Source organism: Tiliqua scincoides, chromosome 4 (assembly GCF_035046505.1).
Source record: "Tiliqua scincoides isolate rTilSci1 chromosome 4, rTilSci1.hap2, whole genome shotgun sequence".
Lineage (NCBI taxonomy): Eukaryota > Metazoa > Chordata > Lepidosauria > Squamata > Scincidae > Tiliqua > Tiliqua scincoides.
Genome location: NC_089824.1, coordinates 191,067,022 through 191,094,817, shown reverse-complemented (window position 1 = coordinate 191,094,817; position 27,796 = coordinate 191,067,022). Strand labels below are relative to the sequence as shown.

Genomic DNA, 27,796 nt, shown 5'->3' with positions numbered 1-27,796 from the left:
ACACATACACTCTGAATAGATTCTGCGGAGTTACTCTAACTCCATAGTGGCATAACCTTACCAGCAGGAGTGAATGACTTTTAAGCTCAATGTTCTAAAATCCAAGAAGCTGAAGCAATCTACTTTAATCTTAGTTTTCACTACTTGTAATTTCACATTACTTTCAGGATAACTGCACCTGACCTTACTGAGTATTAATAGCTCTTCCTTTTGTGGCTAATACCAACTCACAGAAAGCAATATACAACTTTTCCTGGAATCCCTTAACATTGTAGATGGCTCTGAAGTGAATCAACACATCAGAACATGTATGAAGCAACCTTTTACTATGTCAGACCTTATCTAGTTCAGAATTATCTGCTATGACAGAGGTTCCTTCCTCAGCTCTCCTACCCATGATCCATTGGAGATGTCATAAATTGTTTCCCAGTTACTGGAAAAAATATTCTGAGGTCTAGCGACAAATTTTCAGAGAGCTCATTTTGCACAAACACAGGCTTCATCTGACACTCTGAAAACAGAATGCTTTCTTCCTTCTCTCCAAGTCTTTGCATTTCCATCATGCAACCGATGTCTCCGACTGCCATTCCTAAAATTCATCATGGATGGCAAAGAGAATCAAAAACTACTTTCTACAGTTACAGCTAGGTCGATTTTCAATGCTCTTTCATGTGGCATTACAGCATTGCTCTTCTATTTATATAGGTAAATAATTGGGCATCTAAACGTCAGAGGAAAAAGTAAGGAAAGTTTATTTCTTTTAAAATGGGTATGAAATGACTTTGGGGGCAGACTTGTCAAATTCTGAGTCTACAGATCCTCACAACACGTCAGCCATATATTGCAACTGACCAAGAGCTTGATGAAGGCTCTTACTTTTTAGCCCCAGAAAACGTCAAAAGATCTGGTTTATCTAGCATCTGGTGGACAAATTACACAACTGGCACACTGCATTCAGCGCAGGGGATTGAGCCTGGCAGGACTAGGATAGAGGATCACTGATGCACTACTTCAGTAGCTCTCAAAGCTCCACTGGCCAGCCTATTCATTCATCATTTCTAAATAAGACACCACTAATATCTAATTGTGCTTGCAAAAGAAGATCTTTAAAAAAAATGTCCTTTTTCTTACTTTAGATGCTGATTTCTTGGGTCAGAAAAGCAACTTAGGTTGGAAACCTATACACACTTACTTGTGAGCAAATCCCATTAAACTAGTGGGGCTTACTTCTAGACATGTATCAGCTTGTGCTCTTAGGGCCCAATCCTATCCTCTCCCGCCCGCCCCCCAAGCAGTTGCACTAAAAAGGCACATGCTGTATCCTGTGGTGGGAGTTCAGCCCAAGGGTAAATGGAAGTACAAATACTTACCTCCTGGTAGGCTCTGGGGACAGCTATGGATCTCCTCATATATCATATATCAAGAATCACATGGGGAAAGGGTTCTAACAAGCACCTGTGTCTTGTGTGCAAACTCCTTCAAAGAGCTGGAGGCAAGGCCGTAGCTGGGGAGGCCAGGGGGTTTTTTGCCCCCCCTGAGCCAGCAGTTCCCCCCCCCTGCATTTTTTCCACACTTGTCATGTAAATATTGTTGAATGTACTCCAATTTAGCTCCTGTTCCTTGAGAGCTCAGGCGCTCCCTGCAGGCAGTCTCCTCCAATCAGCTCAGGCTGCTGATGTTTAGTAACTCACCTTAGGGGCCAATCATATTGACCTGCTGATAGTCACAGGACACTAGAGAGGCAGGTATGAAAAAGCCTGGAGGGAATGTGCTCAGTGCCTCAGATCACCTTCCTGGGAGCTGAGTGGGCTGTGCAGGCACTTTGCAGGACCCTGGAGGCTGCTGCTGAGTAACTCTAGCATCATTTGGGGGTGAGTAGGCAGGAGATTTTGGATGGACCATTTCTGCTGTTTGGCTCTGGTAGAGCCTTTCTCTTTGGGGAGGAGAGAAAAGCATGGCTATTGCCTCTGAGATTTTGGATGGACCATTTCTGCTGTTTGGCTCTGGTAGGGCCTTTCTCGGGGGGGGGGGGGGAGGAAAGCATGGCTCTTGCCTCTGAGATTTTGGATGGACCATTTCTGCTGTTTGGCTCTGGTAGGGCCTTTCTCTTTGGGGCGGGAGGAGAGGAAAGCAAGGGTTTGGCCTCTAAGATTTTGAATCTTTCCTAGAGATCTCAGAGTTTAAAACATTTCCTTGAGAAAAAAACAAAATTGAAAAGCAAAATTTCTTCAGTGAAATATACAAACACCGGAGTGTCTTTGAAGATTGTTACAGTATGTTAGTGGCAGTAAGAACTTTTGCATGTAACACAGCAGTTTGTGAATCAACCTTCTCAGTGCTTACACGAATTAACAGACCTCAAATACTATCAATATGTCACTCAAAAATGGCTAATTTAGTATACCTAGCTTTTGAGCTAAAGAGAACCAAGAATTTAAGTGTGGAAAAGGTTCTAAGAAGATTCAATTCTCAGAAAGATAGGAGAATTCAGCTTTACTAGGTAGTTTCAAATCTTCTGTACCTTGCTTTTTAAAAGTAATGAATAATGTAAAAAAACTAATGTTCCATGGCGTTGCTATATTTTACTTCAATATCTTTCCTCTTGCTTTTAGGTAAATTTACTTTTGTCATCAGCAAATGAAAGGCTTTCAATACGAGTAAATACTACCTGTATCATAGTGATATGTTTTACTTTTGCAGTGTTGCAAGTCTGTGTAATGCACTGATGTCCAAAATGAAAGGATAAGTTGCATGTTATTTCTATGTAGACAAATAGATTTTATATTACATTCAGAGATACATTTATTCTATGCAGATCATTGTTAGATTGCTTTACAGATAATGAATGCATCTTTCAAAAAAAAAAACAACCCCAAAATATTTCCTCCTAATAAAATTTGGGTTAGTTATGGGTCTTTGATGTTTCTCCGTACTTATCCTTCATTTTGCACACCAGTATAGATACCTGCCATAATTGCCCCCCTGAAAAAATGGTTGCCTCCCCAACCTCTAGAATCCTGGCTAGACTTGGGCCAACAGTCTTGTTGGCCTAGACTTGGGCAGCAGTCTGAGGCAAAGAGGCAAAGAAGGAAGGCCCATAGCTAGGGAGACAGACCAGGGACAGACTGCACTTGCTCCCGGTGTGGAAGGGATTGTCACTCCCGAATTGGCCTTTTCAGCCACACTAGACGCTGTGCCAGAACCACCATTCAGAGCGCGATACCATAGTCTTTCGAGACTGAAGGTTGCCTACTACTACTAATCACTACAAGTTAGACTGCAGAATTTGATACTGGACTAGACTGAAAGATCTACAACTAGCAAATATAAGGCCTTGCAAATTATTTCAGATGACTGACTTGCCTGCTAAATATTTGTTTATACTGTATATTATGATCTCACCATTCCTCCAAGGAGTTCAAAACAACATAAGCTTACTCCCTCCCATGTATCCTCACAACAACCCTGTGAGGTAGGTAAGGCTGAGAGACAGCAACTAGCCCAAGGACATCAAACTCCATGGTTCAGTAGAGATTTAAACCAGTTCTCCTCAGTCACAGTCTCAAACTCTACTACACCAAACTAGTTTTTGTGCTTACTTGCCTTCCTATCTACATTCACCTGTGTTAGTTATTTGCAGTAGTTCAGTGAACTAAGCTGGGCTATAGTAATGGACCACAGTCAAAGGTACAGGACGTGCAGAATGACCCAGGTTCAATCCCTACTACCACCAAATAAAATTCTTAGACCAGGGGTGTCAAACATAAGGCCCACAGGTTGGATATGCCCCCCAGAAGCTCTTTATCTGTCCCTCATGATAATTAGGCTCTCCCATAGCTTCCCCTTCAGCAGAGCCACTTATCCCAAGACTCTGGGAGGGACAGTCAGAAGGAGGCCACAAAAGGCAAGAAACCCTATGAGGTAAGGGGCAGACCAAGAGGGTTGAGAAGGAGATGCTGCTGAGATGCTGGAAGAGCCCAATTATCACATGGGCTGCCCTTTCAGCAGCGCCACTTCACAGATCATTACTCAGCTGCTGAGCTTCAAACTGACACTTCAACAGAAGCAATGCTGACAATTGGGCTCTCCCATATCTTGAAAATATTATCCACATTTACTCTTCTATCATTTGAAGTTAATGAGTTTATATGCGACAACAACGTGCTTATTTCTGCCATCATCTGCTTAATGACATCAATTCCTGATTAATTATGTCACTTCCAGCCCTCAGCTGCTTCCATAAACGCCAGGGGTGCTCAAAGTTTTTGGCAGGAGGGCCACAACATCTCTCTGATACTGTATCGGGGGCCGGAAAAAAAAAAGAATTAATTTACATTTCAAATTTGAATAAATTTACATAAATTAATATATTAGAGACTGAAAATGAATGAATGAATTCAATCCAGTTTATGATCACATTCACCCTAAGAAGGGGGGATCTTCATGCCAGTTTATGATCACATTCACCCTAAGAAGGGGGGATCTTCATGCCAGTTTATTATCCCATTCACACACACACACAAATGGAGGGGGGGATCTTCCACACTTTCACATACCCGCCTGCTCACCTGCCCCCTCGCCCTCCCTCCTTCGTTTGCTTGGGCTGCCTGCCTGCTTGCCCAGCTGCATGCCTACCTGCCTGGCCAGCCAACCAGCCCTCCCTCGGGAGGGAGGGAGACGTGCTGCAAGCTAAGCTGGGCTCCCCTCCCTCCAGAACACTCTCTCTCTCTCTCTCTCTCTCTCTCTCTCTCTCTCTCTCCTGCCCTCCCCTGGCACAGGTTGCAGGAGGGGAGGGGAGGGGAGGGGAGCCAAAAGGAGCTGAGACCAGCACAGCCCAGCCCATGGGCTAGAAAGAAGAGACTAGCACGCAAGCGCACAGGGTTTTTTATAGTGGGAAGTAACTCGAGACCTGCAAGTCTCACGTTACCTTCCCACTATAAAAGGCCCTGCACACCAGCTGGGCTCGTCTTTCCTTTGCTGCCACTGAGCTCAGTGGCAGCGAGGGAGAGCAAGGCGCAGAGCTCGCACGGCGGGCCAGGGCGGCTGGGGTGAGGGCCGGGTGCCCACTGGAGGTGGGGGACCCCCTGGGGGCCGGATGGGGATCCGCAGAGGGCCGCAAGTGGCCTGTGGGCCGGGATTTGGGCACCCCTGATAAATGCTATTTGGCCCACTATATGAAACAAGCTTGACACCCCTGGCTTAGACAGTAAGGGATAAGAAAGATTCATGCCTAGGAGCCACTGCCACCAGCAGCCACAGTAAATACTGGGTTAGACAGATTAAAGATCTGGCTGGGGATAAGACAGCACTATAGGCTCTATAAGCTTCCCTGCCACAGGCTGTCGGGCAAGTGGCTGTTTTTTACAAGCTAGGCTGAACAAATAATCTACATTCATTGAAACTTTTTTCCACACTGTACTGTAATTGACAGCTCTAGCAATTCAAATTTGATTTTTGATTGAGCAGTTAAGAATAGTTCTTAAGAGAATTTGAAACACAAGATGAATCATAATGAAAGTAATTTGGGGTGCTGCGTTTCACTTATGGCTATCATTTCTCTTGGTTTAAATTTATTTCTTGAGAGTTGCATAAAAAGAAGGAGTCCCTTTCAATTGAAATGCTCTAGAGGGCTCATTCAGAAGAAAGCTTCCAGGGTAAACTTATCATTCTCATAAACTGCATAATTTTCATCTCTCAAAGATAGGTTTGTCAAATTTTTACTGTCCCTGCTCCCATCCCTTTTACAGCAGCCTGACATGTCCAATATTTAAATCTATTTTGCAGCCGCTGTACATGTTCTTTTTACAGCCAAACAGTTCTGATGGGGAAACTTTAAACACAGTAAAACTATCTGGCGAGCAGGTACCAACAACCATGCATCTTCTACAATTGAGTTCACACAGCTGCAACTGGTGAGAAGATTCACTGAAACCAGCCAGAAGAGGGTAAAGGCAAGGCTCAGAGAAACAGTACAGGCATCCCCTGGTATTCGTGGGGATACATTCCTTTCCCCTCCCCCATGGATATCAGAAACCACAGATAAGAGGGAACCCTACATCTGTGGGTCCCTGCACCCATTTATTTATCTTCATTACATTCACATGAAGCAATAAGTATCTTGCTTTACCAAATGCTATAACAGAAAGCTGATAGCAAGTCAATAAGTCGGCCAACCAGCAGACTAGAGTGGGAACTAGGAGTGACAGTTAACAGGAAGCAGGAAGTTAACCTTCACTCTTGGTCTCCCTTTTTGCCTGCAGGCTGCCTGACAGTATGTCTTGCTATAAGCTTTCTGCATATAGTCTTGCTATAAGCTTTCTGCATATAGTGTTTGGTTAAGTAGAAGCCAAAGACAAATTTTATGATGACCTGGCCACCACTATCAAGAAGATTCCCGTAAAAGAGCCATTGTTCATCCTCGGCGACTTCAATGCTAGAGTTGGTGCTGATAACAGTTCGTGGCCCACTTGCTTAGGTCAGTTCGGCACTGGGAAGATGAACGAAAATGGCCAACGCCTGCTAGAGTTTTGCTGTCATCACGGTCTCTGTGTCAGCAACACGTTCTTCAACACGAAGCCCCAACATAGAGTCTCTTGGAGACACCCAAGATCAAAGCACTGGCACCAGCTCGACCTGATTCTCACCAGACGCTCCAGCCTTCCCAGCATCAAGATCACACGCAGCTATCAGGGTGCTGCCTGTGACACCGACCACTCGCTGGTGTGCAGCAGAGTGAAACTGCAAACAAAGCGACTGTATCACACGAAAAGGGAAGGAAGACCTCGCATTGATACGAGCAAGACCCGGGATCAGAGAAAAGTGGAGGAATTTGCACGAGCGCTTGAGGAATCTCTTCCAGGCCCGGTCGATGCAAACGCATCCAACAGATGGGAACATTTCAAGAATACCTTTTACAACACCGCCTTGTCCATATTTGGCAAGAAGACCAACAAGACAGCAGACTGGTTTGAAGCCCACTCTGAGGAGTTGACACCAGTCATTGAGGAAAAGAGGAGAGCTCAAGCAGCATACAAGGCCTGTCCCAGTGAGCGCAACCTGCAGGTCCTCCAAGGTGCTCGCAGCAAAGTCCAGCAGACTGCCAGGAGATGTGCTAACGACTACTGGCTCCAGCTCTGTTCCGAGATACAGATAGCAGCTGACACGGGCAACATCAAGGGGATGTATGATGGTATCAAGCAGGCCCTAGGTCCAACACAGAAGAAAATTGCCCCTCTGAAGTCTGCAACAGGCGAGGTCATCCAGGATCGGGCGCAGCAGATGGAACGCTGGGTGCAGCACTACTCTGAGCTATATTCCAGAGAAAATGTAGTCACCGAAGAAGCGCTGAACAACATTGAGTGCCTGCCTGTGCTGGAGGAGCTTGACAGTGAACCAACCCTAGAAGAACTTCACGTGGCCCTGGACTCCCTTGCCTTTGGCAAGGCACCTGGAAAAGACAGCATCCCTGCTGAAGTCCTAAAGTGCTGCAAAGAGATCATCGTCACTGAGCTGCATGAAATCCTTTGTCACTGCTGGAGAGAAGGTGGAGTACCTCAAGACATGAGGGATGCAAACATCATCACGCTGTACAAGAACAAAGGCGACAGGGGTGACTGCAACAACTACCGTGGCATCTCTCTCCTTAGCGTTGTAGGAAAGTTGTTTGCCCGAGTTGCACTAAAGAGGCTCCAGGTACTTGCAGAGAGCGTTTATCCAGAATCACAGTGTGGATTCCGAGCCAACAGGTCCACCACTGACATGGTATTCTCCCTTAGACAACTGCAGGAGAAATGCAGGGAACAACGACAGCCACTCTTTATAGCCTTCATAGATCTCACAAAGGCTTTCGACCTGGTCAGCAGGGATGGCCTCTTCAAGATTCTCCCCAAGATTGGATGTCCACCCAGGCTCCTCAGCATCATCAGATCCTTCCACAAGGACATGAAGGGCACTGTTGTCTTTGATGGCTCCACATCACACCCCTTTGACATCCGAAGCGGCGTGAAGCAGGGCTGTGTTCTTGCACCAACCTTGTTTGGGATCTTCTTCACTGTCCTGCTGAAGCAGGCCTTTGGAACTACAACAGAAGGCATCTATCTCCGGACCAGATCAGATGGAAAGCTCTTCAACCTCTCCAGACTGAGAGCAAAGTCCAAAGTCCAGCTGAAATGTCTGCGTGACTTCCTCTTTGCCGACGATGCAGCTATCACTACCCACTCTGCCAAAGATCTCCAGCAGCTCATGGATCGTTTTAGCAAGGCCTGCCAAGATTTTGGACTGACAATCAGCCTGAAGAAAACACAGGTCATGGTTCAGGATGTGGACTCACCTCCCTGCATTACAATCTCTGTGCATGAACTTGAGGTTGTCCATGACTTTGTGTACCTTGGCTCAACGATCTCCGACACTCTTTCTCTCGATACCGAGCTAAACAAACGCATCGGTAAAGCAGCTACCATGTTTTCCAGACTCACAAAGAGAGTCTGGTCCAACAAGAAGCTGACGGAACATACCAAGATCCAGGTCTACAGAGCTTGCGTCCTGAGTACACTTCTGTACTGCAGCGAGTCATGGACTCTTCACTCACAACAGGAGAGGAAACTGAATGCTTTCCACATGCGCTGCCTCCGACGTATTCTCGGCATCACCTGGCAGGACAAAGTTCCAAACAACACAGTCCTGGAACGTGCTGGAATCCCTAGCATGTATGCACTGCTGAAACAGAGACGCCTGCGTTGGCTTGGTCATGTCGTGAGAATGGATGATGGCCGGATCCCAAAGGATCTCCTCTATGGAGAACTCGTGCAAGGAAAGCGCCCTACAGGTAGACCACAGCTGCGATACAAGGACATCTGCAAGAGGGATCTGAAGGCCTTAGGAGTGGACCTCAACAAGTGGGAAACCCTGGCCTCTGAGCGGCCCGCTTGGAGGCAGGCTGTGCAACATGGCCTTTCCCAGTTTGAAGAGACACTTGGCCAACAGTCTGAGGCTAAGAGGCAAAGAAGGAAGGCCCATAGCCAGGGTGACAGGCCAGGGACAGACTGCACTTGCTCCCAGTGTGGAAGGGATTGTCACTCCCGAATCGGCCTTTTCAGCCACACTAGACGCTGTTCCAGAACCACCTTTCAGAGCGCGATACCATAGTCTTTCGAGATTGAAGGTTGCCAACTAACACTGTTTGGTTAAAGCACTGATTTTCAATCTTTTTTGTCTTGTGGCATACTGACATGGTACTAAAATTTTCAAGGCACACCATCAGTTTTGGGACAACTGACAAGGCAAACATGCTGTTGGTGGAGGCTCATATCCCCCAATGGTCCTATTAATAAATGACCATCCACCAAACTCCTGCGGCACACGTGGGGACCATTTGCAGCACACCAGTATGCCACGGCACAGTGGTTGAAAATGGCTGGGTTAAAGCAAGACATATTATTGCTTCGCACAGATGTTATGACGATAAACTAAAGTAATTGGATCCAGGAACCACAGATAACAGAATCCATGGAATTCTGTAGTAGACCAGCAGTTCTCAAAGTTCTACTTTGGGACCATGGTAAGTAATGGTGGGGGAGGCCCCCACAGTGCTGGGGGCAAGGATTTTTTAAACTTACCTGACGGGTTGCACTGGCCTCCAGGACAGTCCAGGAGGCTCACAACCCCTTCTGTGGGCCTTCCCACTGCTGCAAATAGCTCTGATTGGCGATCAGAGTCCACTTCCAGTTTTCTCACAATGTCAGCTTTGATCACCAATTGGTGATATTTGGAGCAGTGGGGAGGCCTGCAGAGGCAGCTGCAAGCCTCCTGTACCCTCCAGCGCAACCCCCCAGAGAAGTTTTTTTAAAAACCCTTGCTCCCACCGGTGGTGCGGACACCAATCACTGTGGTGTCATCAGGGCACCCATTTTTGGACCATTCACCTTAAGGGGGAATGGCCCTCTTCCAGTTTCCTCTGGTGGATTGCGACCCACCAATTTAGAAATAACTGCAATAGATGATAAAGATACATTCAAGTTTCAGTGTTAAGCCTTCAGTGAGAGGAGACAGAACAAAAACAACTTTCTGTGGACAAAGCCTGGACCAGCACAGAGCTCTGATTAGCATGCAGCCCCAACACTCAATTAGATTAAGTATCTGGATCTCTGCTTTCAAGAAAAGATAAACTTTAAAGAAGAAAATTCCACTAGTGTTATTCATAAACTTACTGGCTTGTCTACTCAGAGTGAGGAAAAGAGGCCAAAATGCAACCATTATAATGACAAAGAATGTTTTTTTTTAAAGTTGTAGACTTGAAGCATATGCAAAGATTATACTTCTCTTCCTCCTCAAAGCCCATTACTAAAATGAAATATTGATTGATAATAATTCTTAAAAGGCCAACATTTCCATCTGATTTAAATTGGATATTGGAAAGCTACTACACGCCGAACTGCCAGGCAGTGGTACACATACCCAATTTTCAAACAGATGGTCTCCCACAATTAATTTGCCACCTTGAAGTAGGAACACAGGATGTCAATTAAATTAATAGAAAATGCAATGTTAGACTGTGCAGTCTTAAACTGACTACTCTTTTTCTTCCAGGACATAAAAACTTGTACCACCCAGTGAAAGCACAACTTTAGTTTTTTGGCACTCAGTCAATCTTACACTTGGTTTTAAATAACTTGCCAGATTCAAAACCAACATGTCACAGCTATGTGTCTGGCAGAGGGAGAATGAATTACAATGTGAATGAAGCTGGGTAATCTCACTGACAGAGTTCTTAAAAGGACAAATTCTGGGCATTCTTGTTTATACATTTGTGTGCCATCTGACCTTTAAGCAGCATCACTCATTATTAATCTGCCATTTTGCCAGCCTATTGAATTATTTCTCAAGTTCAACATTTAAATTTTGAAGTCTTCAAACTCTTGTTTCTACAGAAAGGGGAATACACTAATACCACAAGCCTCTGCATGTTTACTCAGAGGTAAGTTCCATTGTGTTCAATTGGGCTTACTCCAAGGAAAGTGTATACAAGATTTAAGTCAAAATAAAGACAAAGGTAATCAATTCTCCATAACCTATTGGAGAAAAGTCAGTTTTAGAGGTAAAAAGTTTTTTTTTTCATTTTTGAACAACACTGTGGGGGGTTTCTTAAATGTTTCTGCTTATCTCCACAAATAAAAATCCCTTCATTCTTCCCAAAATATAGACAGGGATAAGGTAAGTTCTTCTGCGCTTCAATTGAACCCTTGACTAAGACCTTTCTCAAAAATGTTTTCATTAAATTATAATCATTTCCACATTGTCAGCATCTATTTTCTGAGATACTGAGATCTTAGGTGCCTGACTCTGTAGACAATGAGGCTAGAAATCAATGTCTCATGGGATATCCAAGGAAACATACACGATATGAGATCACTGTATTCCAGAACAGCCCCATTAAAAGAGGCACAACCTTGAAAAATTCAGTTCTGAGTTAGTCATTTCATATTCTTCCATTGTTTTTATTTTTCTCTCAGAAAGAAATGTTTTACTCCTGCACTACCGTAATGAAGACACAAGGCAGAGGTGTGTTGGTAGAATGGGCCACTTTATTAACTAATTAATAACAATAATAATAATAATAAAATAATAATAAAACTTTATTTTTATCCCGCCCTTCTCCCAAAAAGGGACCCAGGGGTTGTTTAATAACAACCCCTTAAAACTGCAGCAGAATAATCTATCTCAACCCTCAAATGTGTGAGGGTTCTAATTCTGGGGGAAACAGACTGCCTGTCTACCTCCCCCACTGGACACAGGAGAACCACCTAACTCCAGGCTATATCAGAGATGTGGTGCACCTATCACTGTGAACCCCACAGGGGTCAGTACAACCAGATAGTACCAGCCAACCAGAATGAGCCCTGTGTGATCTTTGCAATAGTCAGCCAGGGGGCCAGCCGGCCAGCCTTACCGAGCCAGGTAGGCATGATGGACACCAAGATCTTAACGCCTACCTACCCAAACCCACACACCACCTGTCTAAAGTGACCAACTTAATATAAACTGCCCCAACCAATTTAAGCTCCATTCCACTATCCCCAGTCTGGGGTAGGTTAAAAAAAGCACCAGCCTACGTGCCAGTTTGGCATATGGTAAAAAATTCCTAACTGGCTCCTGAAAAGGCGACTAGCTAGTATCAGACTGTAGGAAGGCGGGTGGACACGGGATCACCACAACAGCCAAAGGCAAGCCCTTGCACTGCCCCATAGACCAGCTCCATGCTGGAACCCAGCCAATCAGCTGCCAGCACCTCTCTGCTTGTGCCCTGTGTGGGCAGGACCAAAATCGACAGTGTGTTATAGCCATCAGCATTTTAAAAAAACAACCCACAAAAACCAGAGGGTTAGCCATGTCAGAGCCCAATCCTATCCAATTTTCAAGTGCCAGTGCAGTCGTGTCAATGGAGCATGCAGCATCCTGTGGTGGGGAGGCAGTCACAGAGTCCTCCTCAACATTTGTTTCCTTAATTTGGATCTGCACTGCAGTTGCACCGGTGTTGGAAAGTTGGATTGGATTGGAACCTCAGTCTGTTGCAGCAAAAACAGAAGTCTTGGGGCACCTTAAAGGTTACCAAATATTTTATAGCACCAGTTTTCATAGGCCTGAGCCCACTCATGCATTCTTATACCATAATAAGACTTAAGGGGTGGGTGGTATTCTATGAAATGCTGGATGCATAACCTTTTTATGTGACAGAAATATTACAGATATATACAAGTAAGTGATTCAAAAAAATCCTTCTTTATCTATTACCCTGATCCAGCTCAGGAAATTCACACATGGGAACAGCTTTCAACACGTGTAGCAAATGTACATATCAAAAACACCACATCAAACACAACATATGTAGCAGATGCTTCCCCAATATACCACAATGCCGATCCAAACTCCCCTGAACTGGCTTCATACACCTTTCTGGGATTCATAATTCTGGTGGGATAAGGTTACGTAATTTTCACTTACAAGCCCCTTGACTCTTCCCCTCAAAAATAATCAATGGAGTGAAAACTCTAGCAGCAATAATATCCACAGTACACCAAACATACACAGATCTCTTCACTATGCCTCATTAATTTTTACCTGTATTTTGCTTACAAAGTACATAAACATGAACACAAGTTTCCACACCACTATCAGGACTAAAACCAATATCTCTTCACCCTGCCAACCCAATAGCCTAGCAGTAGAAAAAAGTGAGAAAGCTCACACTTTGGAAATCTTCCGAAAGATAGAAAAATGACACTAAAACACCACAATTTGGACTAAAGTGCTCATTGCTTCATAGTACTAGACCTTACCACATTTCTTTGGTTGAAAAAAGTAATTTTAATACCAAGGGGGAAAATGCAGATGTCTTTTTACACCCCTGAAAAGGTATCTGCTGCTCAAGAAAGGTTATTTTATTTTTTTAACCTGCACAGCAGTGGTTGAACTATGCAACTAATCTACAGTAAACATCCTGGGGCATGCATGATTTTGACCAGATGGAATGGTGAGAGATTGGAGTGTGAAACTTGTTGATTTAATAATTTGGTCTTAAAATAACGCTTGAGCCAGATATCTTACCCGACATCAGTTTTCTTCTCAAGAGGGGAACAAATTATACTTTACATTTTGAGAAGGAATCTAATCCTAGAGCACAAACCAGTGCAACTTTTACAAAAATCTATGAAATACATCCAACTCTGGTATAACTCAATGCAACAAAATTAAGCCAATACAGTCTATGGGCTGTATCCAAGAGCAGTATTACTACCCTTGTCCTTGCACCCACCAAGCTCCCCAGGAGAGGCTGCCAACCTCCACCATATACCAAACCAGTCGCTGCACCCAACACTGCAGACAGTAGGTTGACCTCTTTCACACAAGTATTAAAAATAAAGAAAACCTGCCCCCTGCATCTGATCACACCAGCAGGACAACCTTACAGATTCAAGCCCCCAAATCCCCACCCCATGAATTGTTTGTATGTTTCAAGAAAATTGGTATTTAACTGTATGTGACAAGTTTCCAATGTCAACAAATACTTTTTGAACAATCAAAAGACAGAAATGCAAACTGTGTGCATTTCTACACATTGTTATCAGGCAGACAACTCATGCTGAGCCCTTTCTGCACAGGCAATATCAGTGACCAAGTTGAAGTGACACCTTTCTATTTGGAAGGTACTGCAGCTCTCTGGCAAAACTCATGCTCTGTGTGCAGAAGACTACTGGTACAATATCATAGGTAACGCAGGCAGGAAAAAGCTCAAAGGAAGGAGGGAGATTTAGATGTTCCTATACCATAAAATCTAAATCACAAACTCAAAGAATTAAGAAGTAATGCCTGACACTTGTAAGGTATCAACTATATTATGTGAGGTACAACCAGGGGCAACATATAGTGATCTGCCACCTGATACCACTTTTGTCATGTACCTCTTTGTCCAAATCTTTTACCTTTCTCCTTTGTATCCCTTTAAACAAAACAGGAAGTACAGGGCACACTTCCTGTTTTGTTTAAGGGATACAAAGGAGAAAGGTAAGAGATTTGGAAGCAGGGTTGCCACTTGCTTCCCACTTGCTGAAAGTCAGCAGAAAATCTGGAGTAGGATTGAAGTAGCTCCATCCACAGTGGGCTGAAGGAAGATGGCAGCAGACTCGAGATGAAAAGCACCCTGCAGTTTACTGCTCAGTGTGAGTTGCCTCACCCTTGTGCTGCCCCTGGGTGTGACACCAGAATTATTCATGCACTGCAGTATCCAAGACCTTTATTCCAAACAAAAAACTGAATTCTCAACTCCCAATATGAAAACCAAATACCTAAGTAGTATAAGCTAGTGCTAGTCCTATCAACTTGATTGCCTTCATCTTAATTCTCAGTTGTACTCCCAGTGTATTGTTGGCATCCTTCAGTCTTGGAAGACTATGGTGTCACGCTCTGAATGGTGGTTCTGGAACAGAGTGTCCTCTCCAGTGCGTGAAGCCTGGGTAAAGCAGGTATGGAGGATAGGCTGTTACCCATGCAGCAAATCCCCCTCTCCATGTCGCTGAAATGGTCCAATGGAAAGGCAGAGGCCAATACAGTTGGTTCCAGCGGCGTTGCAGGAGTTGCCAGAATGTGACTGTGTTCAGCCATTAACTGCCTCAGGGACTCCGGCTCCGGATTTTGCCTCGAGGTTGACTCCTGAAGCCTTTTCCATAACTGGATGTAGCCACAAGGCTGTGGAGGTTTGGGATCAGAGTTTTCCTTCTCTCAGATGAGCTGCCTTCCCAGGCTGATGAGTTCCATCTACCCAGTGGCTGTTTAGTCGCATCTTACGACAAGTACAGCCAAACTGAGGGCCTATTCTTATCCCCAGCCCCCAGGGGAATACTGGGAATATTTCCAGTGTATTCACATTATAACTGTTGTGAATCCATTCAAAGCAGAACTCCACAGATTGCGATTGGATATTTTAGAAAAATTTTCTCCACTGAAGGGGCTGCACTTCATGGATCTATTCCTCATTCCAGATCATTTGCAATATATGCATGTTTACTCAGAAGTAAGTCCCACTGTATTCAAAGGAGCTTATTCCCAGGTAAGTGTGCACAGGATTACACAGCAAGTTTAATTTTTTTTTTTTTAATCTTGGACTCATAATAAGAATTTAGAATAAAATGAATGAAGATGCTAGGAGCAGGAACTCACAGAACTGTATCTAATCTGGGTGAAAATCCAACCATATTGTATCTTCAAGGGGGAAAAAAATCACACATGAGAAAGATTGTCTTTTTTGAATAATAAGCAACAATGCTTTTATCTTATACAGAACACTCATATAATTCAACCTTCTTCTGATCATCCTATAATTAGGGGTCAAGAAAGCATCTCAAACTAAAAGTCACCTGATTTCCTCTGATGACGCTACTCAGAAATGGTTTGCAATACAGTTCTGTGGTAAGCCAATTTTCAAGTTATCTCATCAGAACAATTACTGGTATTGGACCCTCATTTGAAATTTACCTAATAGCTGCCTAATGTATTGAGCTGATATGAAATTAAACAGCAGCCATGAAAAAGTGTAATTATATCTACAGAGGTCATCCAGTCAATATAAAATTGTACAGCTGTAGAACCATGGTTTTGGGCACCATGCAAATATTTAGGATGCAGACTACACAGAACTCATTCAGCTGTTTGACAATAATAATAATAATAATAATAATAATAATAATAAACTTTATACCCCACCCTTCTCCCTAAAGAGGCCCAGGGCGGCTTACAACGTGTTAAAAACAGATTAAAACATAATTTAACAAACAGATAAAAACATATTAAAAACATTAACAGATACCATAAAACAGTAGTCAGATAAAGTCAGATAAAAAGAGCATAAAGCAGTAGATTGTAGAGGAATCAGGCCTGTAAAAAATACTAAAAGATGTAAAAAAGATGTTAAAAAGGCCATGAACTCAGAAGGCTTGTTTAAACAGAAGGATCTTCAGGCCTCGCTGAAAAGTCTCAAGAGAGGGACCCATTCTCAAGTCAAGGGGAAGGGAGTTCCATAACATTGGTGCCACTACTGAGAAGGCCCTATTTCTTGCCGCCGCCCCCCGTACCTCCTTTGGCGGCGACACTTGTAAAAAGGCCTTCTCTGATGACCTAAGAGGACGAGCTGGATTGTGCGGAAGTAGGCATCTCTAAGATACCCTGGCCCAGAGCAGTATAGGGCTTTAAAGGTCAAAACCAGCACCTTGAATTGGGCCCGGAAACGAACGGGCAGCCAATGTAGCCCCCGGAGAAGCGGGCTGACAGAGTCAAACTGCCTAGCTCCAGTGACCACAAGGACCAACAGGGACGCACTCCCCCTGTCCAGTCCCCGGCGTAGGTCATCATAAAAATTTATGTCCGACATTTCAATATCCAGAAACAAGTCATAAAAATGGGGTGCGCATAAGTGAAATATTAAAACTAGTCACAAAAGAGTGAATCAAAGAGGTGACTTCAATAAAGTTTCACTTTAAGGTCTTGTTTACTCGTTACAAATCATCAATGACAACTTCCATTTTACTTACTGCAGACCAGCACTATCTGTACATGGTAAACACCTAAGTAATGGCAGAAAGCTTGACTGGAATAGTCCAAATCTCTGAAAATCATCAAACTTTCAGCCATTGCAGAAGTGACTAAAAACACAACATATGGACAGCAGTTCTGCATTAGCCACTATTTTGCCTGCCATGGTTGCTACACTTGAACCAAGTCAATACTTTATGCTGTTCCCTTGCATCTTCCCTCCACTTCTGTTCTCCATGGAACCAGCACAAGTCCATTTTAAAGTCTACTGCACTCTGAAAGTGAAAGGGTGCCTGAAGTGAGGTTGTCTTTTGCTCATTTCTTTCCCCACTATCTATATCAGCAATACATATTTCAGCCACAGCAACAGGTCTACTCAGACCTATGCCTTCTAAATTGTTGGTGCAAATCCAAGTAGATCCATGTTGGCGGATTTGGCCCAGGAAGGGAGATAGGATTCGAAATGCACCACTGCCGCCAATCCCACACCCCTCTTCGGTCCAATCTGCCCACCCCTACCCATTACCCTCCCCTGCCCTATTACACCCCTTCTTACACCACTCCATTATCAGCATGGAGTTTACCTGCTCTGGCATGCATAATGACCTGAACTGAGGCCAACAGGCCAGCGCAGGCCTTTCAACCAGTACTACTAACATTTCACTGTTGCAATGTCTCTTATGGGGGACAGTTTGTGCCGGTGGAGTGGTCACTCAGCAAGTGCAATGGCACCACAGGATTGTGTCAAAAGCTGCTCAAATGTAAGTCATTTGTTTCAAAATAAAGAATTATAATTATCTTAAAAATTGTATGTTGAAATAAAAAATTGCAACTTTGAATCACAAGCTGTCATTGAGAATTTAACAGGGCAGAGTACCTAGGACTACAACACATTTCTGCCTGACTTAAGAGGTTCAAAGTACCACCAGGAGAACACAAGAGACGTTTTGCACAAAACAGCTGGAAACAAAGGCATCCAGAGTAACACTTCCATCAGCACCTGCTCCTCAAGAGTGGAAAGAGCATTCCACTCACACAAAGGGGAGACTCTCAAAGGAAGCCTACATCCAAGATGTGTGTTCAAGAAGACTGTTCAAAGAAGTGTTTCTCTGGATGCCAACCAAAATCATGATCATCGCTAGATTTTAAGTTTTTAGGAAAACACTATTAGCAGCAAAATAACTTACTTTAATGCAGCATGGTTATGAAAACACAATTATATGCTTCATTTATGCTGAAAGAAATAATCCAAACTCTTGTAAAAAAACATTTAGAGCTTTATTTGAAAGAGGATGAATACAAAAGGTAAATGGGAGGAAAAACTCATTCCATGCACATTAGGCCTCCCAGTGTGTTCACAATAAAATGCTGCTGTTAGAATAACCTGAATATAAATTCAGCATGCTCTATGCACACATTTTATGCAGATTAATTCAGGCACATCATAAAAGCTTTGGTTGAATAGACATGAGATCTAGATCTCACTACAGAAGAGTCTTTAAAAGTATGTGGAGTTTAATACAAATAAATTATGCCAAAAGAAGTCAACATGGGTCAGAAGTATCTTCTACTACATCAACAGCAGTCCCTAAACAAAAAGGACCCGTGTGCATACCTACAGTTTTACAACCATGCCAATACGATGCCTTTTATACAGAGAAAGCAGAAGAGTTTTCCCTCCAGCAATGTTTTCCAGAATGCCAAAGCAGTAGAAATTAGAATGATTCTCCCTATAGCTTAGCAGATGGTTCAACTTTTACATTACAGCAACATCAGGTTGCATGTGGCTTCTTAGGCTCTACTATGCAGTCTAAAAACATGTGGTAGAATCCTGAGGTTTTGTTGTTTTATGCTTCTAATTGTTACAATTGCAGAGATGCTAAAAGTTCAGAAACAAGGGGGCAGGTCAATTTCACTGTTTTTCCTCTTTCAAGTCCAACATTGCAGATCACAGATTCAGATTTTTTCCACATTTAAACATGATAACTTTATATTAATACTATTATAGTATAAGTGAAACTTGTCTATGAGGTTATTAAATATCACAATCAAGAAGATATGCAAATTGTGTTACTTACATTCATCAAAAATAAGCAGATTAGCCTCAGCCTACCAACTTATGATGCAATTCCCATGTGACAAAGAGCTGTGTAAGTTGCCATCTCTGCATGGACAGTCATGTAGCTCAGAAATGTTCTAGAGATGTATACAGTTGCTCAAAGTTGTTTATTTGATGTTTATAGGCATCATAACCAAAATAAACTTGTATGTTCTTGATTTACTATCCATGCCACTTTGAATTCTTTTTTTATGGATCAAATACACAAACAACTTTTGCGTATCATGCCTTTTAAGAGAGTTGCTGAAAAATGACCATGACAGCCATATTGTCTAGGTTAGCATTCAAATATCTTTATTATTCTAAAAGTAACTACAGTAAGGAGCCCTCCCTACACATAAAGCCCAGAACAACATTTCTATGAATGAATGGGTATTCGTTATTTAGGTCCGAATCCCTGATTTAATAAAGCCTTCGGCAAAAAGAAAGCTTCAAACACTTCTATTATGCAGCTGGAATGCACACGCTATCAAAGCCTATGCCGCGGGAAACAGAGATGGCGCATCGAGTGACTTGAACCATTCTCGAATGTAAAGATTTTTAATGACAAGTTTTTATCCTACTTAACGTTACTCAAGAGCAGGTACTGAATGAGGCACCCAAATCAAACATTTAAGAAATATGTTGTTTTTCCAACCCAAACTAGCAGATGAAAGAACTATGCTTCTTCAAAAACAAAGAGTAAAAAAACTAAAGGAAATATTTTATCTTTCAGCATGCCCATGCAATAAAACACGAGAGAAAAACGGCCACTGTTTACTATTGCAATTTACTGTGCATGTAAAAGTCAAAAGAAAACAGAACATACCATAAAAATTTATTCATTGCATTGACCCTATTTTATACCGTTAGGTCAAAACCAATTTCTGATTAGTTCTTTTTTTAAAAAATACACAACCAAATATACAACAACAAATATTGATAGGATTTGGCATTCATCTGAATTCCAACATTTCAAGACTTTCTGACTATGGGGAAAAAGTTATATTAATTTTAAAGCTGAGTATAGAAAATACAGAATCATAATTCTGTTCAACTACTATTAGTAGTTCTTCTACTACTACTATTTCTATTAATAGTGTAGAATAGTACTTCTACACTAACAGTAGTTCTTCCACAGTAGTTCTACTACTATTATGTAGATGAAATTTTAAAGTAATGTAACTCGTTAAATGATTGAATTGGCACATACTCTTTTCTCCTGTACATACAAATGTATCAATAATAAAGTTAACCTGATTTGGGATGTACTTGAGAATTTCCAAGATTTTTCCCTCTGTGATATATAGGTAGCATGACAGTTACTGATTTATCATCTACTTCAGTTAAGGCATGTGCATGATCACTCATCTGCAGTAAAACTTTTTTTGTTTTTCAGCAGTTATGCGCATGGTCACATCATCATTTTCCACAGTCTTTCAACTGGCCATCATTCTAAGCTATCTCTGGCTTGCTGGTATTCACCACAGTTTCCAGGCACCTTTATATAATGGATACATTCACATGCTCAAAAATCAAATTTTTAAAGCGTGATGTTTTTGTGCCTTCTCATGTATGGTAACAGTAATGACGGCCTACAATAAGTACTAACGAGGTAGAGGCTGCTTGGAATGGAGAACTAGGGGCTCAACCGAGGTAATATGGAAGTGGCCACAAAACGTGAATGCTATTTTGAACATGTGATTGTTCACACAAACCAAAAAAGGATGTGATGTTTTAATGTACATGATCATTCATGCATATGGCTCAGCTGAAAAAAAAGATCTGACGAGGCGAAAAGCACACAAAGCTGCAGCAAGATAAACTGCGCATGTGCCAATTCCAAAATTAAACTATGAAAATATCTATAAACAAATGGAGGGCAGCACAGTGATTGACAGAAGACTTACAAACCAGCACAAAAGACAGTGCTGGACAGCGGAGAAGTACGTTGGGGCAGGGGAAGGGAACAAGCGTTCCAGAGTGGGCAGAGGGCGGGGGTAAGGCGTGGCAGGAGGATGGAGCAGGGCGGGACTGGTGGAGCTCAGCTCCGCTAGTTCCAAAGCCCTGTGTAAGGCCTTGCAGCCCAAAACAAGGCGTCCTTACTCTGTACTGGCTAAACAGCTGACACAGAGTTGAGTAGCCCCATTGTGGGCCTGCTTCCATTACTTGGCTGCCCAGTGTGCTCAGGATGCCCTAGCAGCTATTTTGGCACTGCAGCAGCCCCACACACCGGGCAGCTCAGGATTGTTAGGCAGCAACATACCAGCACACCAAGTGGCTCATGCAACATACCAGTCGCTATGCTCAGATTATTTTTTTTTCATAATCATGTTGATCAGGTACCTTGAATACACAGTATTCAACCTACTTACCCTACCGACAAAGAAGTCTGTATTTACATCTACATCGTTTAAAAACCACAGTAGACCTTAAGTTGACTTTTACGAGTTTTCTCTAGAAATAAAAAAGCAGATGCCAGGCAATCATACATCTATCACCCTTCCTTGACCCAACATTCCAATCACACAAGTATCCTTCTATATTGCTTTCACTCAATGGCACCTTTGCCTGAGTAAGGAATTTGGAACTGAGCCCTTCTGTTGTATAAACATCCAAAATGCAACTTACCACAAGAGTTTAATGCATAATTCACTTGCCACAATCATATACAAGATTTGTGGGAAGGTTGTGTGTATTTTTTTTAAGGCTTATGTATTTTTTTAAGGCTTTTTAAGCTTTAAGAAGCTTCTTTTTCTCTTTTAACTTTCCGAGCAAGTACATGTTAAAGTTTTATACACAAGGGGTAGAAACATGAAATCAATTCCTTCAATTTTATCACAAGCAGTGGTATCAGACTTCAAGGGGTAAAACCCCAAACTTTCTCAATATGCAACATATGCAACAATAACAAGAGAGAAGAGAAAACCTGAAAGATGGTCTAATTTTAAATTCCAGTCAAGAATTCTAAATATCCGCATGAAGCTGTAAGATCATATTTTGATTTTAGGGGCTATGAACTAAAATCCTTCCAAACAAGAACTAATTCCTTGGAGAATAAAGACTGCTTCAAATGTGACATTTTTTTTTTCTAAACTGTTCATTGCCATGTAAGAAAAATAAGTGTACAATAGATGTACAAAAGTTGGCATGTCAAGTCTGCAAAAAGCAAGATTCTCTAGTTCACATATTATTTGTTTAAACCTTTTTATCCAGCACTTCTATCAGAAGGGCTCCAATGCAAGTTACAAAAATAAATAGTAAGTACTGTATTTCCTTACAATAGTAAGAAAATAACACAGATAATCGCCTAAATAGAGACCATTCAACAAGACACAGTAGTACCAACAGAATTAATGACCCAACTACTAGGCCTTCCCGGCAGCCTATACAATAGTAGTGTGCACCAATGCAAATGTCCTGAAAGTAGGCTTGTATATAGCCATTTCCCTGGTCTCCCAAAGTAAGTGATAATTGCTTCCAGGGGACCAGGCTAAGAAGATTTTTTTTTTTTTTAAAGCAAGAATAAGTTCAATTTCTTCTTTCAGAAAATCAAGGCATAGACAGGCAGACTGGTAATTACTTGTGTGGGCTAGCAAGTCACTTCTTCGGACTTGTTTGCAAGGTTGCAAACAAGATATGAATCCCTTAGATTTCACATAGCAGCCTTCAAGTGTTCAAAGAGCAATAATTCTGAAAGAGCCCTATAAGGCAGGTCAGAATTACAGTACATACGCATACCACAGGCTGGGTGCTGGTTGGCAACCTTCAGTCTCGAAAGACTATGGTATAAGCCTACAGCACCTGGTATTCCCAAGCGGTCTCCCATCCAAGTACTAACCAGGCCTGACCCTGCTTAGCTTCCAAGATCAGATGAGATCGGGTATGTGCAGGATAACAGTTGCTGCTGGGTGCTAAGACTTGGAAAATAGTGGCTTGCCCAAGGCCATCGAGTGAGTTTGTGGCTAAGGTACAATGTGAACCTCTTGGCTTACGGCTCACTCCATGTCACTATGCTGAACAAGCCTTCAGCTGTGGGGTTCCATACAGACAGCTGGACAGGACCCCAGAGCACAGCAAACTGTGTATGACTGAGTGGTCCGGTAGACATGAGACGAGCCCCAATTGTAAACATCTCTGTCCTTTTACAGTGGAAATGTTGATATATAGCAGGTACGTCAGCGGCTGTAAAGAGCAACTGTAGCTTGCTGCAGTGCACAAACGAGATGGGAAATCTCACGATAAGAATATCCTGTTCGGTAAGTGTACAAAACAATTACATTAACGTTTCAGGATGCTTTGAGCTAAACAGTGTGTCTTCAGCAAGCTAGCTGGCTGTACCAGAAGTGCCTATTGGTTCAGGGACAGTGAAGGCAGACCTACTGCTATGCCTTGCACTTGAGTTATTAACACCGGTTGTGCCTGACATTGCAGAAATCCTTCCTCCATTTGTTTCTCCATCTTCTCTGAAAATCTAGAAGAATAAGCATTTCTATCAGGGGCCTTGAAAACTTATTTTGTAACTTTCCCCTTATTTCAGTTTGAGTTTTTGAAGAAACCTCAGAAAAGCTGTAGCCTGTGTTATCAGATCTCTGTTGTGGAAGAAGAAATTAAATCTGCCTATATCAGTCCCTTCCAAGCCAGAGTGATCCTTTAATTACATAAAACATTTGTACAAAATCAAAACCTCAATCAAGGAAGAGGAAAGTGAACTATCACAAACACCTTCTAAGCCATTTCCCCCTTCCAATTCAGATCCCATTCAAACTTTTTTATTCAGTTTATAGCATTCACCAGAAGGAACTGCTGAATTTCCTGAAGGTTTTCCTATTTAAACATCCCCAGCCCCTTGCATTCTGTATTCCCTGGGTTTCTCAAATTGCCAGACCTTTGGGAAAAGAACCACCTGTAATGGTATTACAGTATTCAGTAAAATGACAACCCTAAACATATCATGTTTATAATTGGAGGTGAGGAATCCACATTTTGACCATTCTTCTTCTTGAGGAGTGACATATTTTTAGAGGCCATGGTGGCATCTCTGTAAAAGGCAAGAGAAAGCTAAAGGAAAATGATCCATCTGGATGTCTCACTGTGATCCTGCTTCATGCACCAGGATTTAGTCCACAAGTACTTTTGGCCCTTACTGATTATATAAAGAGCAAAATAGCATCTGACAGCAGAGGGAGGGAGGGAAAGTGTGTGTGTGTGTGTGTGTGTGTGTGTGTGTCTTTTAAACATTTTCTCTTCTTTCCTCTCCCTTATTTTAAGATCTTGGTAACAGTGACAACAGCAGCACCTGGTGGCAGTGGTCAGTACTTTGTATGCTCCTCTACATCATCTCATCCAGATGCCAAACTCTTATCAAACTTGAACTTATTTTTGTTGGCAAAGAAATTGACAAAGAACTATTGCAGCACTCCCTCCTGCATATTCTCTCCCCCCCCCCCACCACCAGCATTACAACTAACTGCACTTTTAAAAAAAGATGCATTAACAGCAAGGCAAAAAGTAAATGCTTTTCCAACTTGCCCAAGAGTTTAAGGCCAGTCCATAAAGAACAACATTTTCTTTGTGGCCTACATACAGTCAAAGTTTCTGGAGAAGTACATAGTGTGGTGACTTCCCATTGCACTCCAAAGTTCACACAGATACTCAACACTTTCTACAGATAAAACTGAAGATGAATAGCACATGGATTTATTTCAAATGCTTTTCAATATTTGTGCTTGTAAAAACCAGGCAGAATTCTAGAATTCATTTCTTTTTTTGCAAGGAGTGCTGTTGTGTATATATTCCCAGACATCCAAGCTGCCAAGGGTGTTAGCAACTGATACTTTGCTAATAATGAGATGTTAACATTTCGTCATGTGAGAATTAAAGTATTTCATTGCATTTTCAGAGCAATCGTTCATGAACAAAATGATACACATTTGGTAATGCTGGCATTTGGGGTAGAATATTTCAAATTAAATTTGATAGCCAAGAGAGGTTTTAAATACATAAGGTTTTATACAGACAATCCAATCACAACAGTAAAATAATCTGAACCGGGGCGACTGTGTAAATGCGCACAACAAACAAGGAGGTGGGGGTGAAAAAGATAACTTTCAGCACTACACCAGGTTCCTTTGGAAAATTCACTATACCGTGCAAAAGAAAACAAATCCAATAACCAGATTCTTTTAGTTTAGATTTCATCAAACCAATGAAAGTTGTAGAATATAAGAAGAAGCAAACATATTCATTCTTGATTAAATATGGCATAATCCAAAGTTTGGAGCAAATTCTTCTTGTGCTAAAATCTTGCAGTATTGTAATTATCAAGCCTAAAATGGATGATACAGATATATACAAGCAGTGCCATGGTTTTACCTCCTGCACTCTTAAACATTTTCTAGCAAATTTCTCTCTCTCTCTCTCTCTCTCTCTCTCTCACCCACCCACCCAGGCACAGACAGACACACAAGCAGACCACCAACACACAAAGGATGCCCTTTCTGACAGTCACAAATATACAAATCTAGGTTAGAGAGGCTTTCATGCTCTGGTGTGGATCTTATGAAATATACATAAGCCAGGTCTCTTCCCTTGTATTGAACTGAAAGTAAATGTGTGGTGGGCAAGGAAGAAGTTGACAACCGAGGGACAAGAACCTGCAGCCCAAAGCCTGAGTGGGGAGCGGGAAACAATATCATACAAGGTATATAAAATTCTGCCTTGGCACAGAAGGCAAAAGCCCAGCTTGCATAGCCTGAGTGGCCTGTCAAGTGCAGATCCTTCTGGTCAAGAGGTAAGATGATGCTAAAACAATCATATACTCACCCTAAAGCATTTGTCCCCTAGTCTGTACATTTTCCAACAGGGACCATTGCCAGACATGCAAGGTAAACGCTGGAAATCAAGCAATCTCTGGAGTCCACACAATTCCACTCCTCCTTCATCGGCACACAAACACACTTAGGATTCCCCCCCCCCTCTTCTACATGATAGTGTTTACAAAAACAGGAGAGGTTTAATCCGGGGTCTGGAGTGACGAAGACACTGATAAGCAACTACCTCCCTCCTACTCCCCCCCCCGACCCAGATCCCCATCCATCCCACCCAAAACACCCCCCTTTCCCTTCCCCGCGCTGGCTTGCCTATTTGTTCCAAGAGAGACTCGCCTGGCAGTTCCGAGGTTCGGGTGCTGTGCAGTGAAATCGTTTTGAAATTCCCTCCTGCAGGATGCAGCCGCCCGCCCGCTCCCTTCCACACTTCGCTCCCCAGAGGAGGAGGAGAAGTTTCAGCTTCGTTGATGTCTCGCAAAGGGCTCGCTTCTCCCCCCCTCCTGGCTTACGGCTGGCCAGCAGGCAGGCAGGCAGGCAGGCGTCCTGGACGTGGGACTTGGGGGGAGGCAGCTGCAAAGAGCTGGGCTGCGAAAGCAACGAGGAGGCTCCCTCCCTCTCCCCAGCTTCGCAGAGCCGCCTCTCCTGGAGCAAGGGGGGGCTTCGCTCAGGAGTGCGAGAGTCACAGCCTAATCCCAGCCACACTTTCCTGGGAGTAAGCTCCACTGACTCCAATGGGACTTGCTTGTGAGGAGGCATGCAGGGGACTGGGGTCTGAGGCTGCAATCCTATCCACGGGAGTAAGCCCCACTGACTCTCATGGAATTCTAGCCACACTTTTCTGGGAGTAAGCCCCATTGACTCTAATGGGACTTGCTTCTGAGTAGACACGCACTGGATTGGGCTCTGAGGCTGCAATCCTGTCCACACTTTCCTGGGAGTAAGCCCCACTGACTCTCGTGGGACTTGCTTCTGAGTAAACATGCCTGGGATCGGGCTCTCAACTCTTTGCGCTGCCCCGAGCGGGGAGCGCTGCTGGCGGTGACAAGTCCCGGGCAGGACAGCGCCGCGCAAAGGCAGGGCAAAGGTGCAAGCAGCGGGGGGGGGGCCGGAGACTTGGCGCCCGGTCCTCCCCCGCCCAGCCCGCGCGCGCGGCCACTCGCTGCGCCCCGTCCCCCTCTGGCTGCGCCCCGGCCGGGGTTACCTTGTTGCAGTGGTAATAGTCCAGGGGGCCCAGGCAAGTGGGGTCGGCGCCAGGCAGGGGACCGACGGCGGTGGGGGCGGAGGGGTAGAACCTCACGTCCATGCCGGGGCTGCGCGCTGAGCAGGAGAAGGAGGTGGCAGCGGCAAGAGGAGGCTCCAGCGGGCATGGAACCGGCTCCTCCGGCGGCGGCTGCTCTGCCTCTGGCTCTGGGCGGGCGGCGGGGAGGGAGGGAGGGGAGGCGGGGAGAGGAGAGGCGAGGGGAGGCGGGGAGCCCAGAGCCGGCTCCACTCGCGCTCTATTGTTCCGAGCAGCGCCGAGGCGGGGGAGGGGAGAGCGCGCCTGGGACCTGCCCGCCCGCCCGCCCGGGCTGGCCTCCCTCCGCAGCCTCTCCAGCGCGCACGGCGCTCGCCCCCCGCAGGAGCCCCGCGAGCACCCCTGCTGCTGATGCTGGTCCAGGGGGGGGGAGGGAGACGTGCTGGGCCGCTCCTGGGCCGGCAGCCCAGCCCGGGAAGAAGGGCCCGGACAGATGGCGCCCCTTCCTCTAAAGAGCCCGGGGCGGTGCACGCAGCCGAGCCCCTCCTTTTGTCCTCA

General features: G+C 43.8%; 1 protein-coding gene and 1 pseudogene across 4 annotated transcripts in view; both read right to left on the bottom strand.

Moving 5' to 3' along the window:
* The window catches only part of TOX2 (TOX high mobility group box family member 2), a 294,999-nt gene extending 267,605 nt beyond the window's left edge, over positions 1-27,394 (bottom strand). For all 4 annotated transcript variants that reach the window (XM_066625152.1, XM_066625156.1, XM_066625153.1 and 1 more), the window contains exon 1: positions 27,206-27,394. In XM_066625152.1, the coding sequence (XP_066481249.1) occupies positions 27,206-27,307 (102 nt within the window). In that variant the 5' untranslated portion in view covers positions 27,308-27,394. The remainder of the gene's footprint in view (positions 1-27,205) is intronic.
* On the bottom strand, positions 22,967-23,086 carry LOC136649873 (5S ribosomal RNA; annotated as a pseudogene).
* Positions 27,395-27,796: the final 402 nt, after the last annotated feature.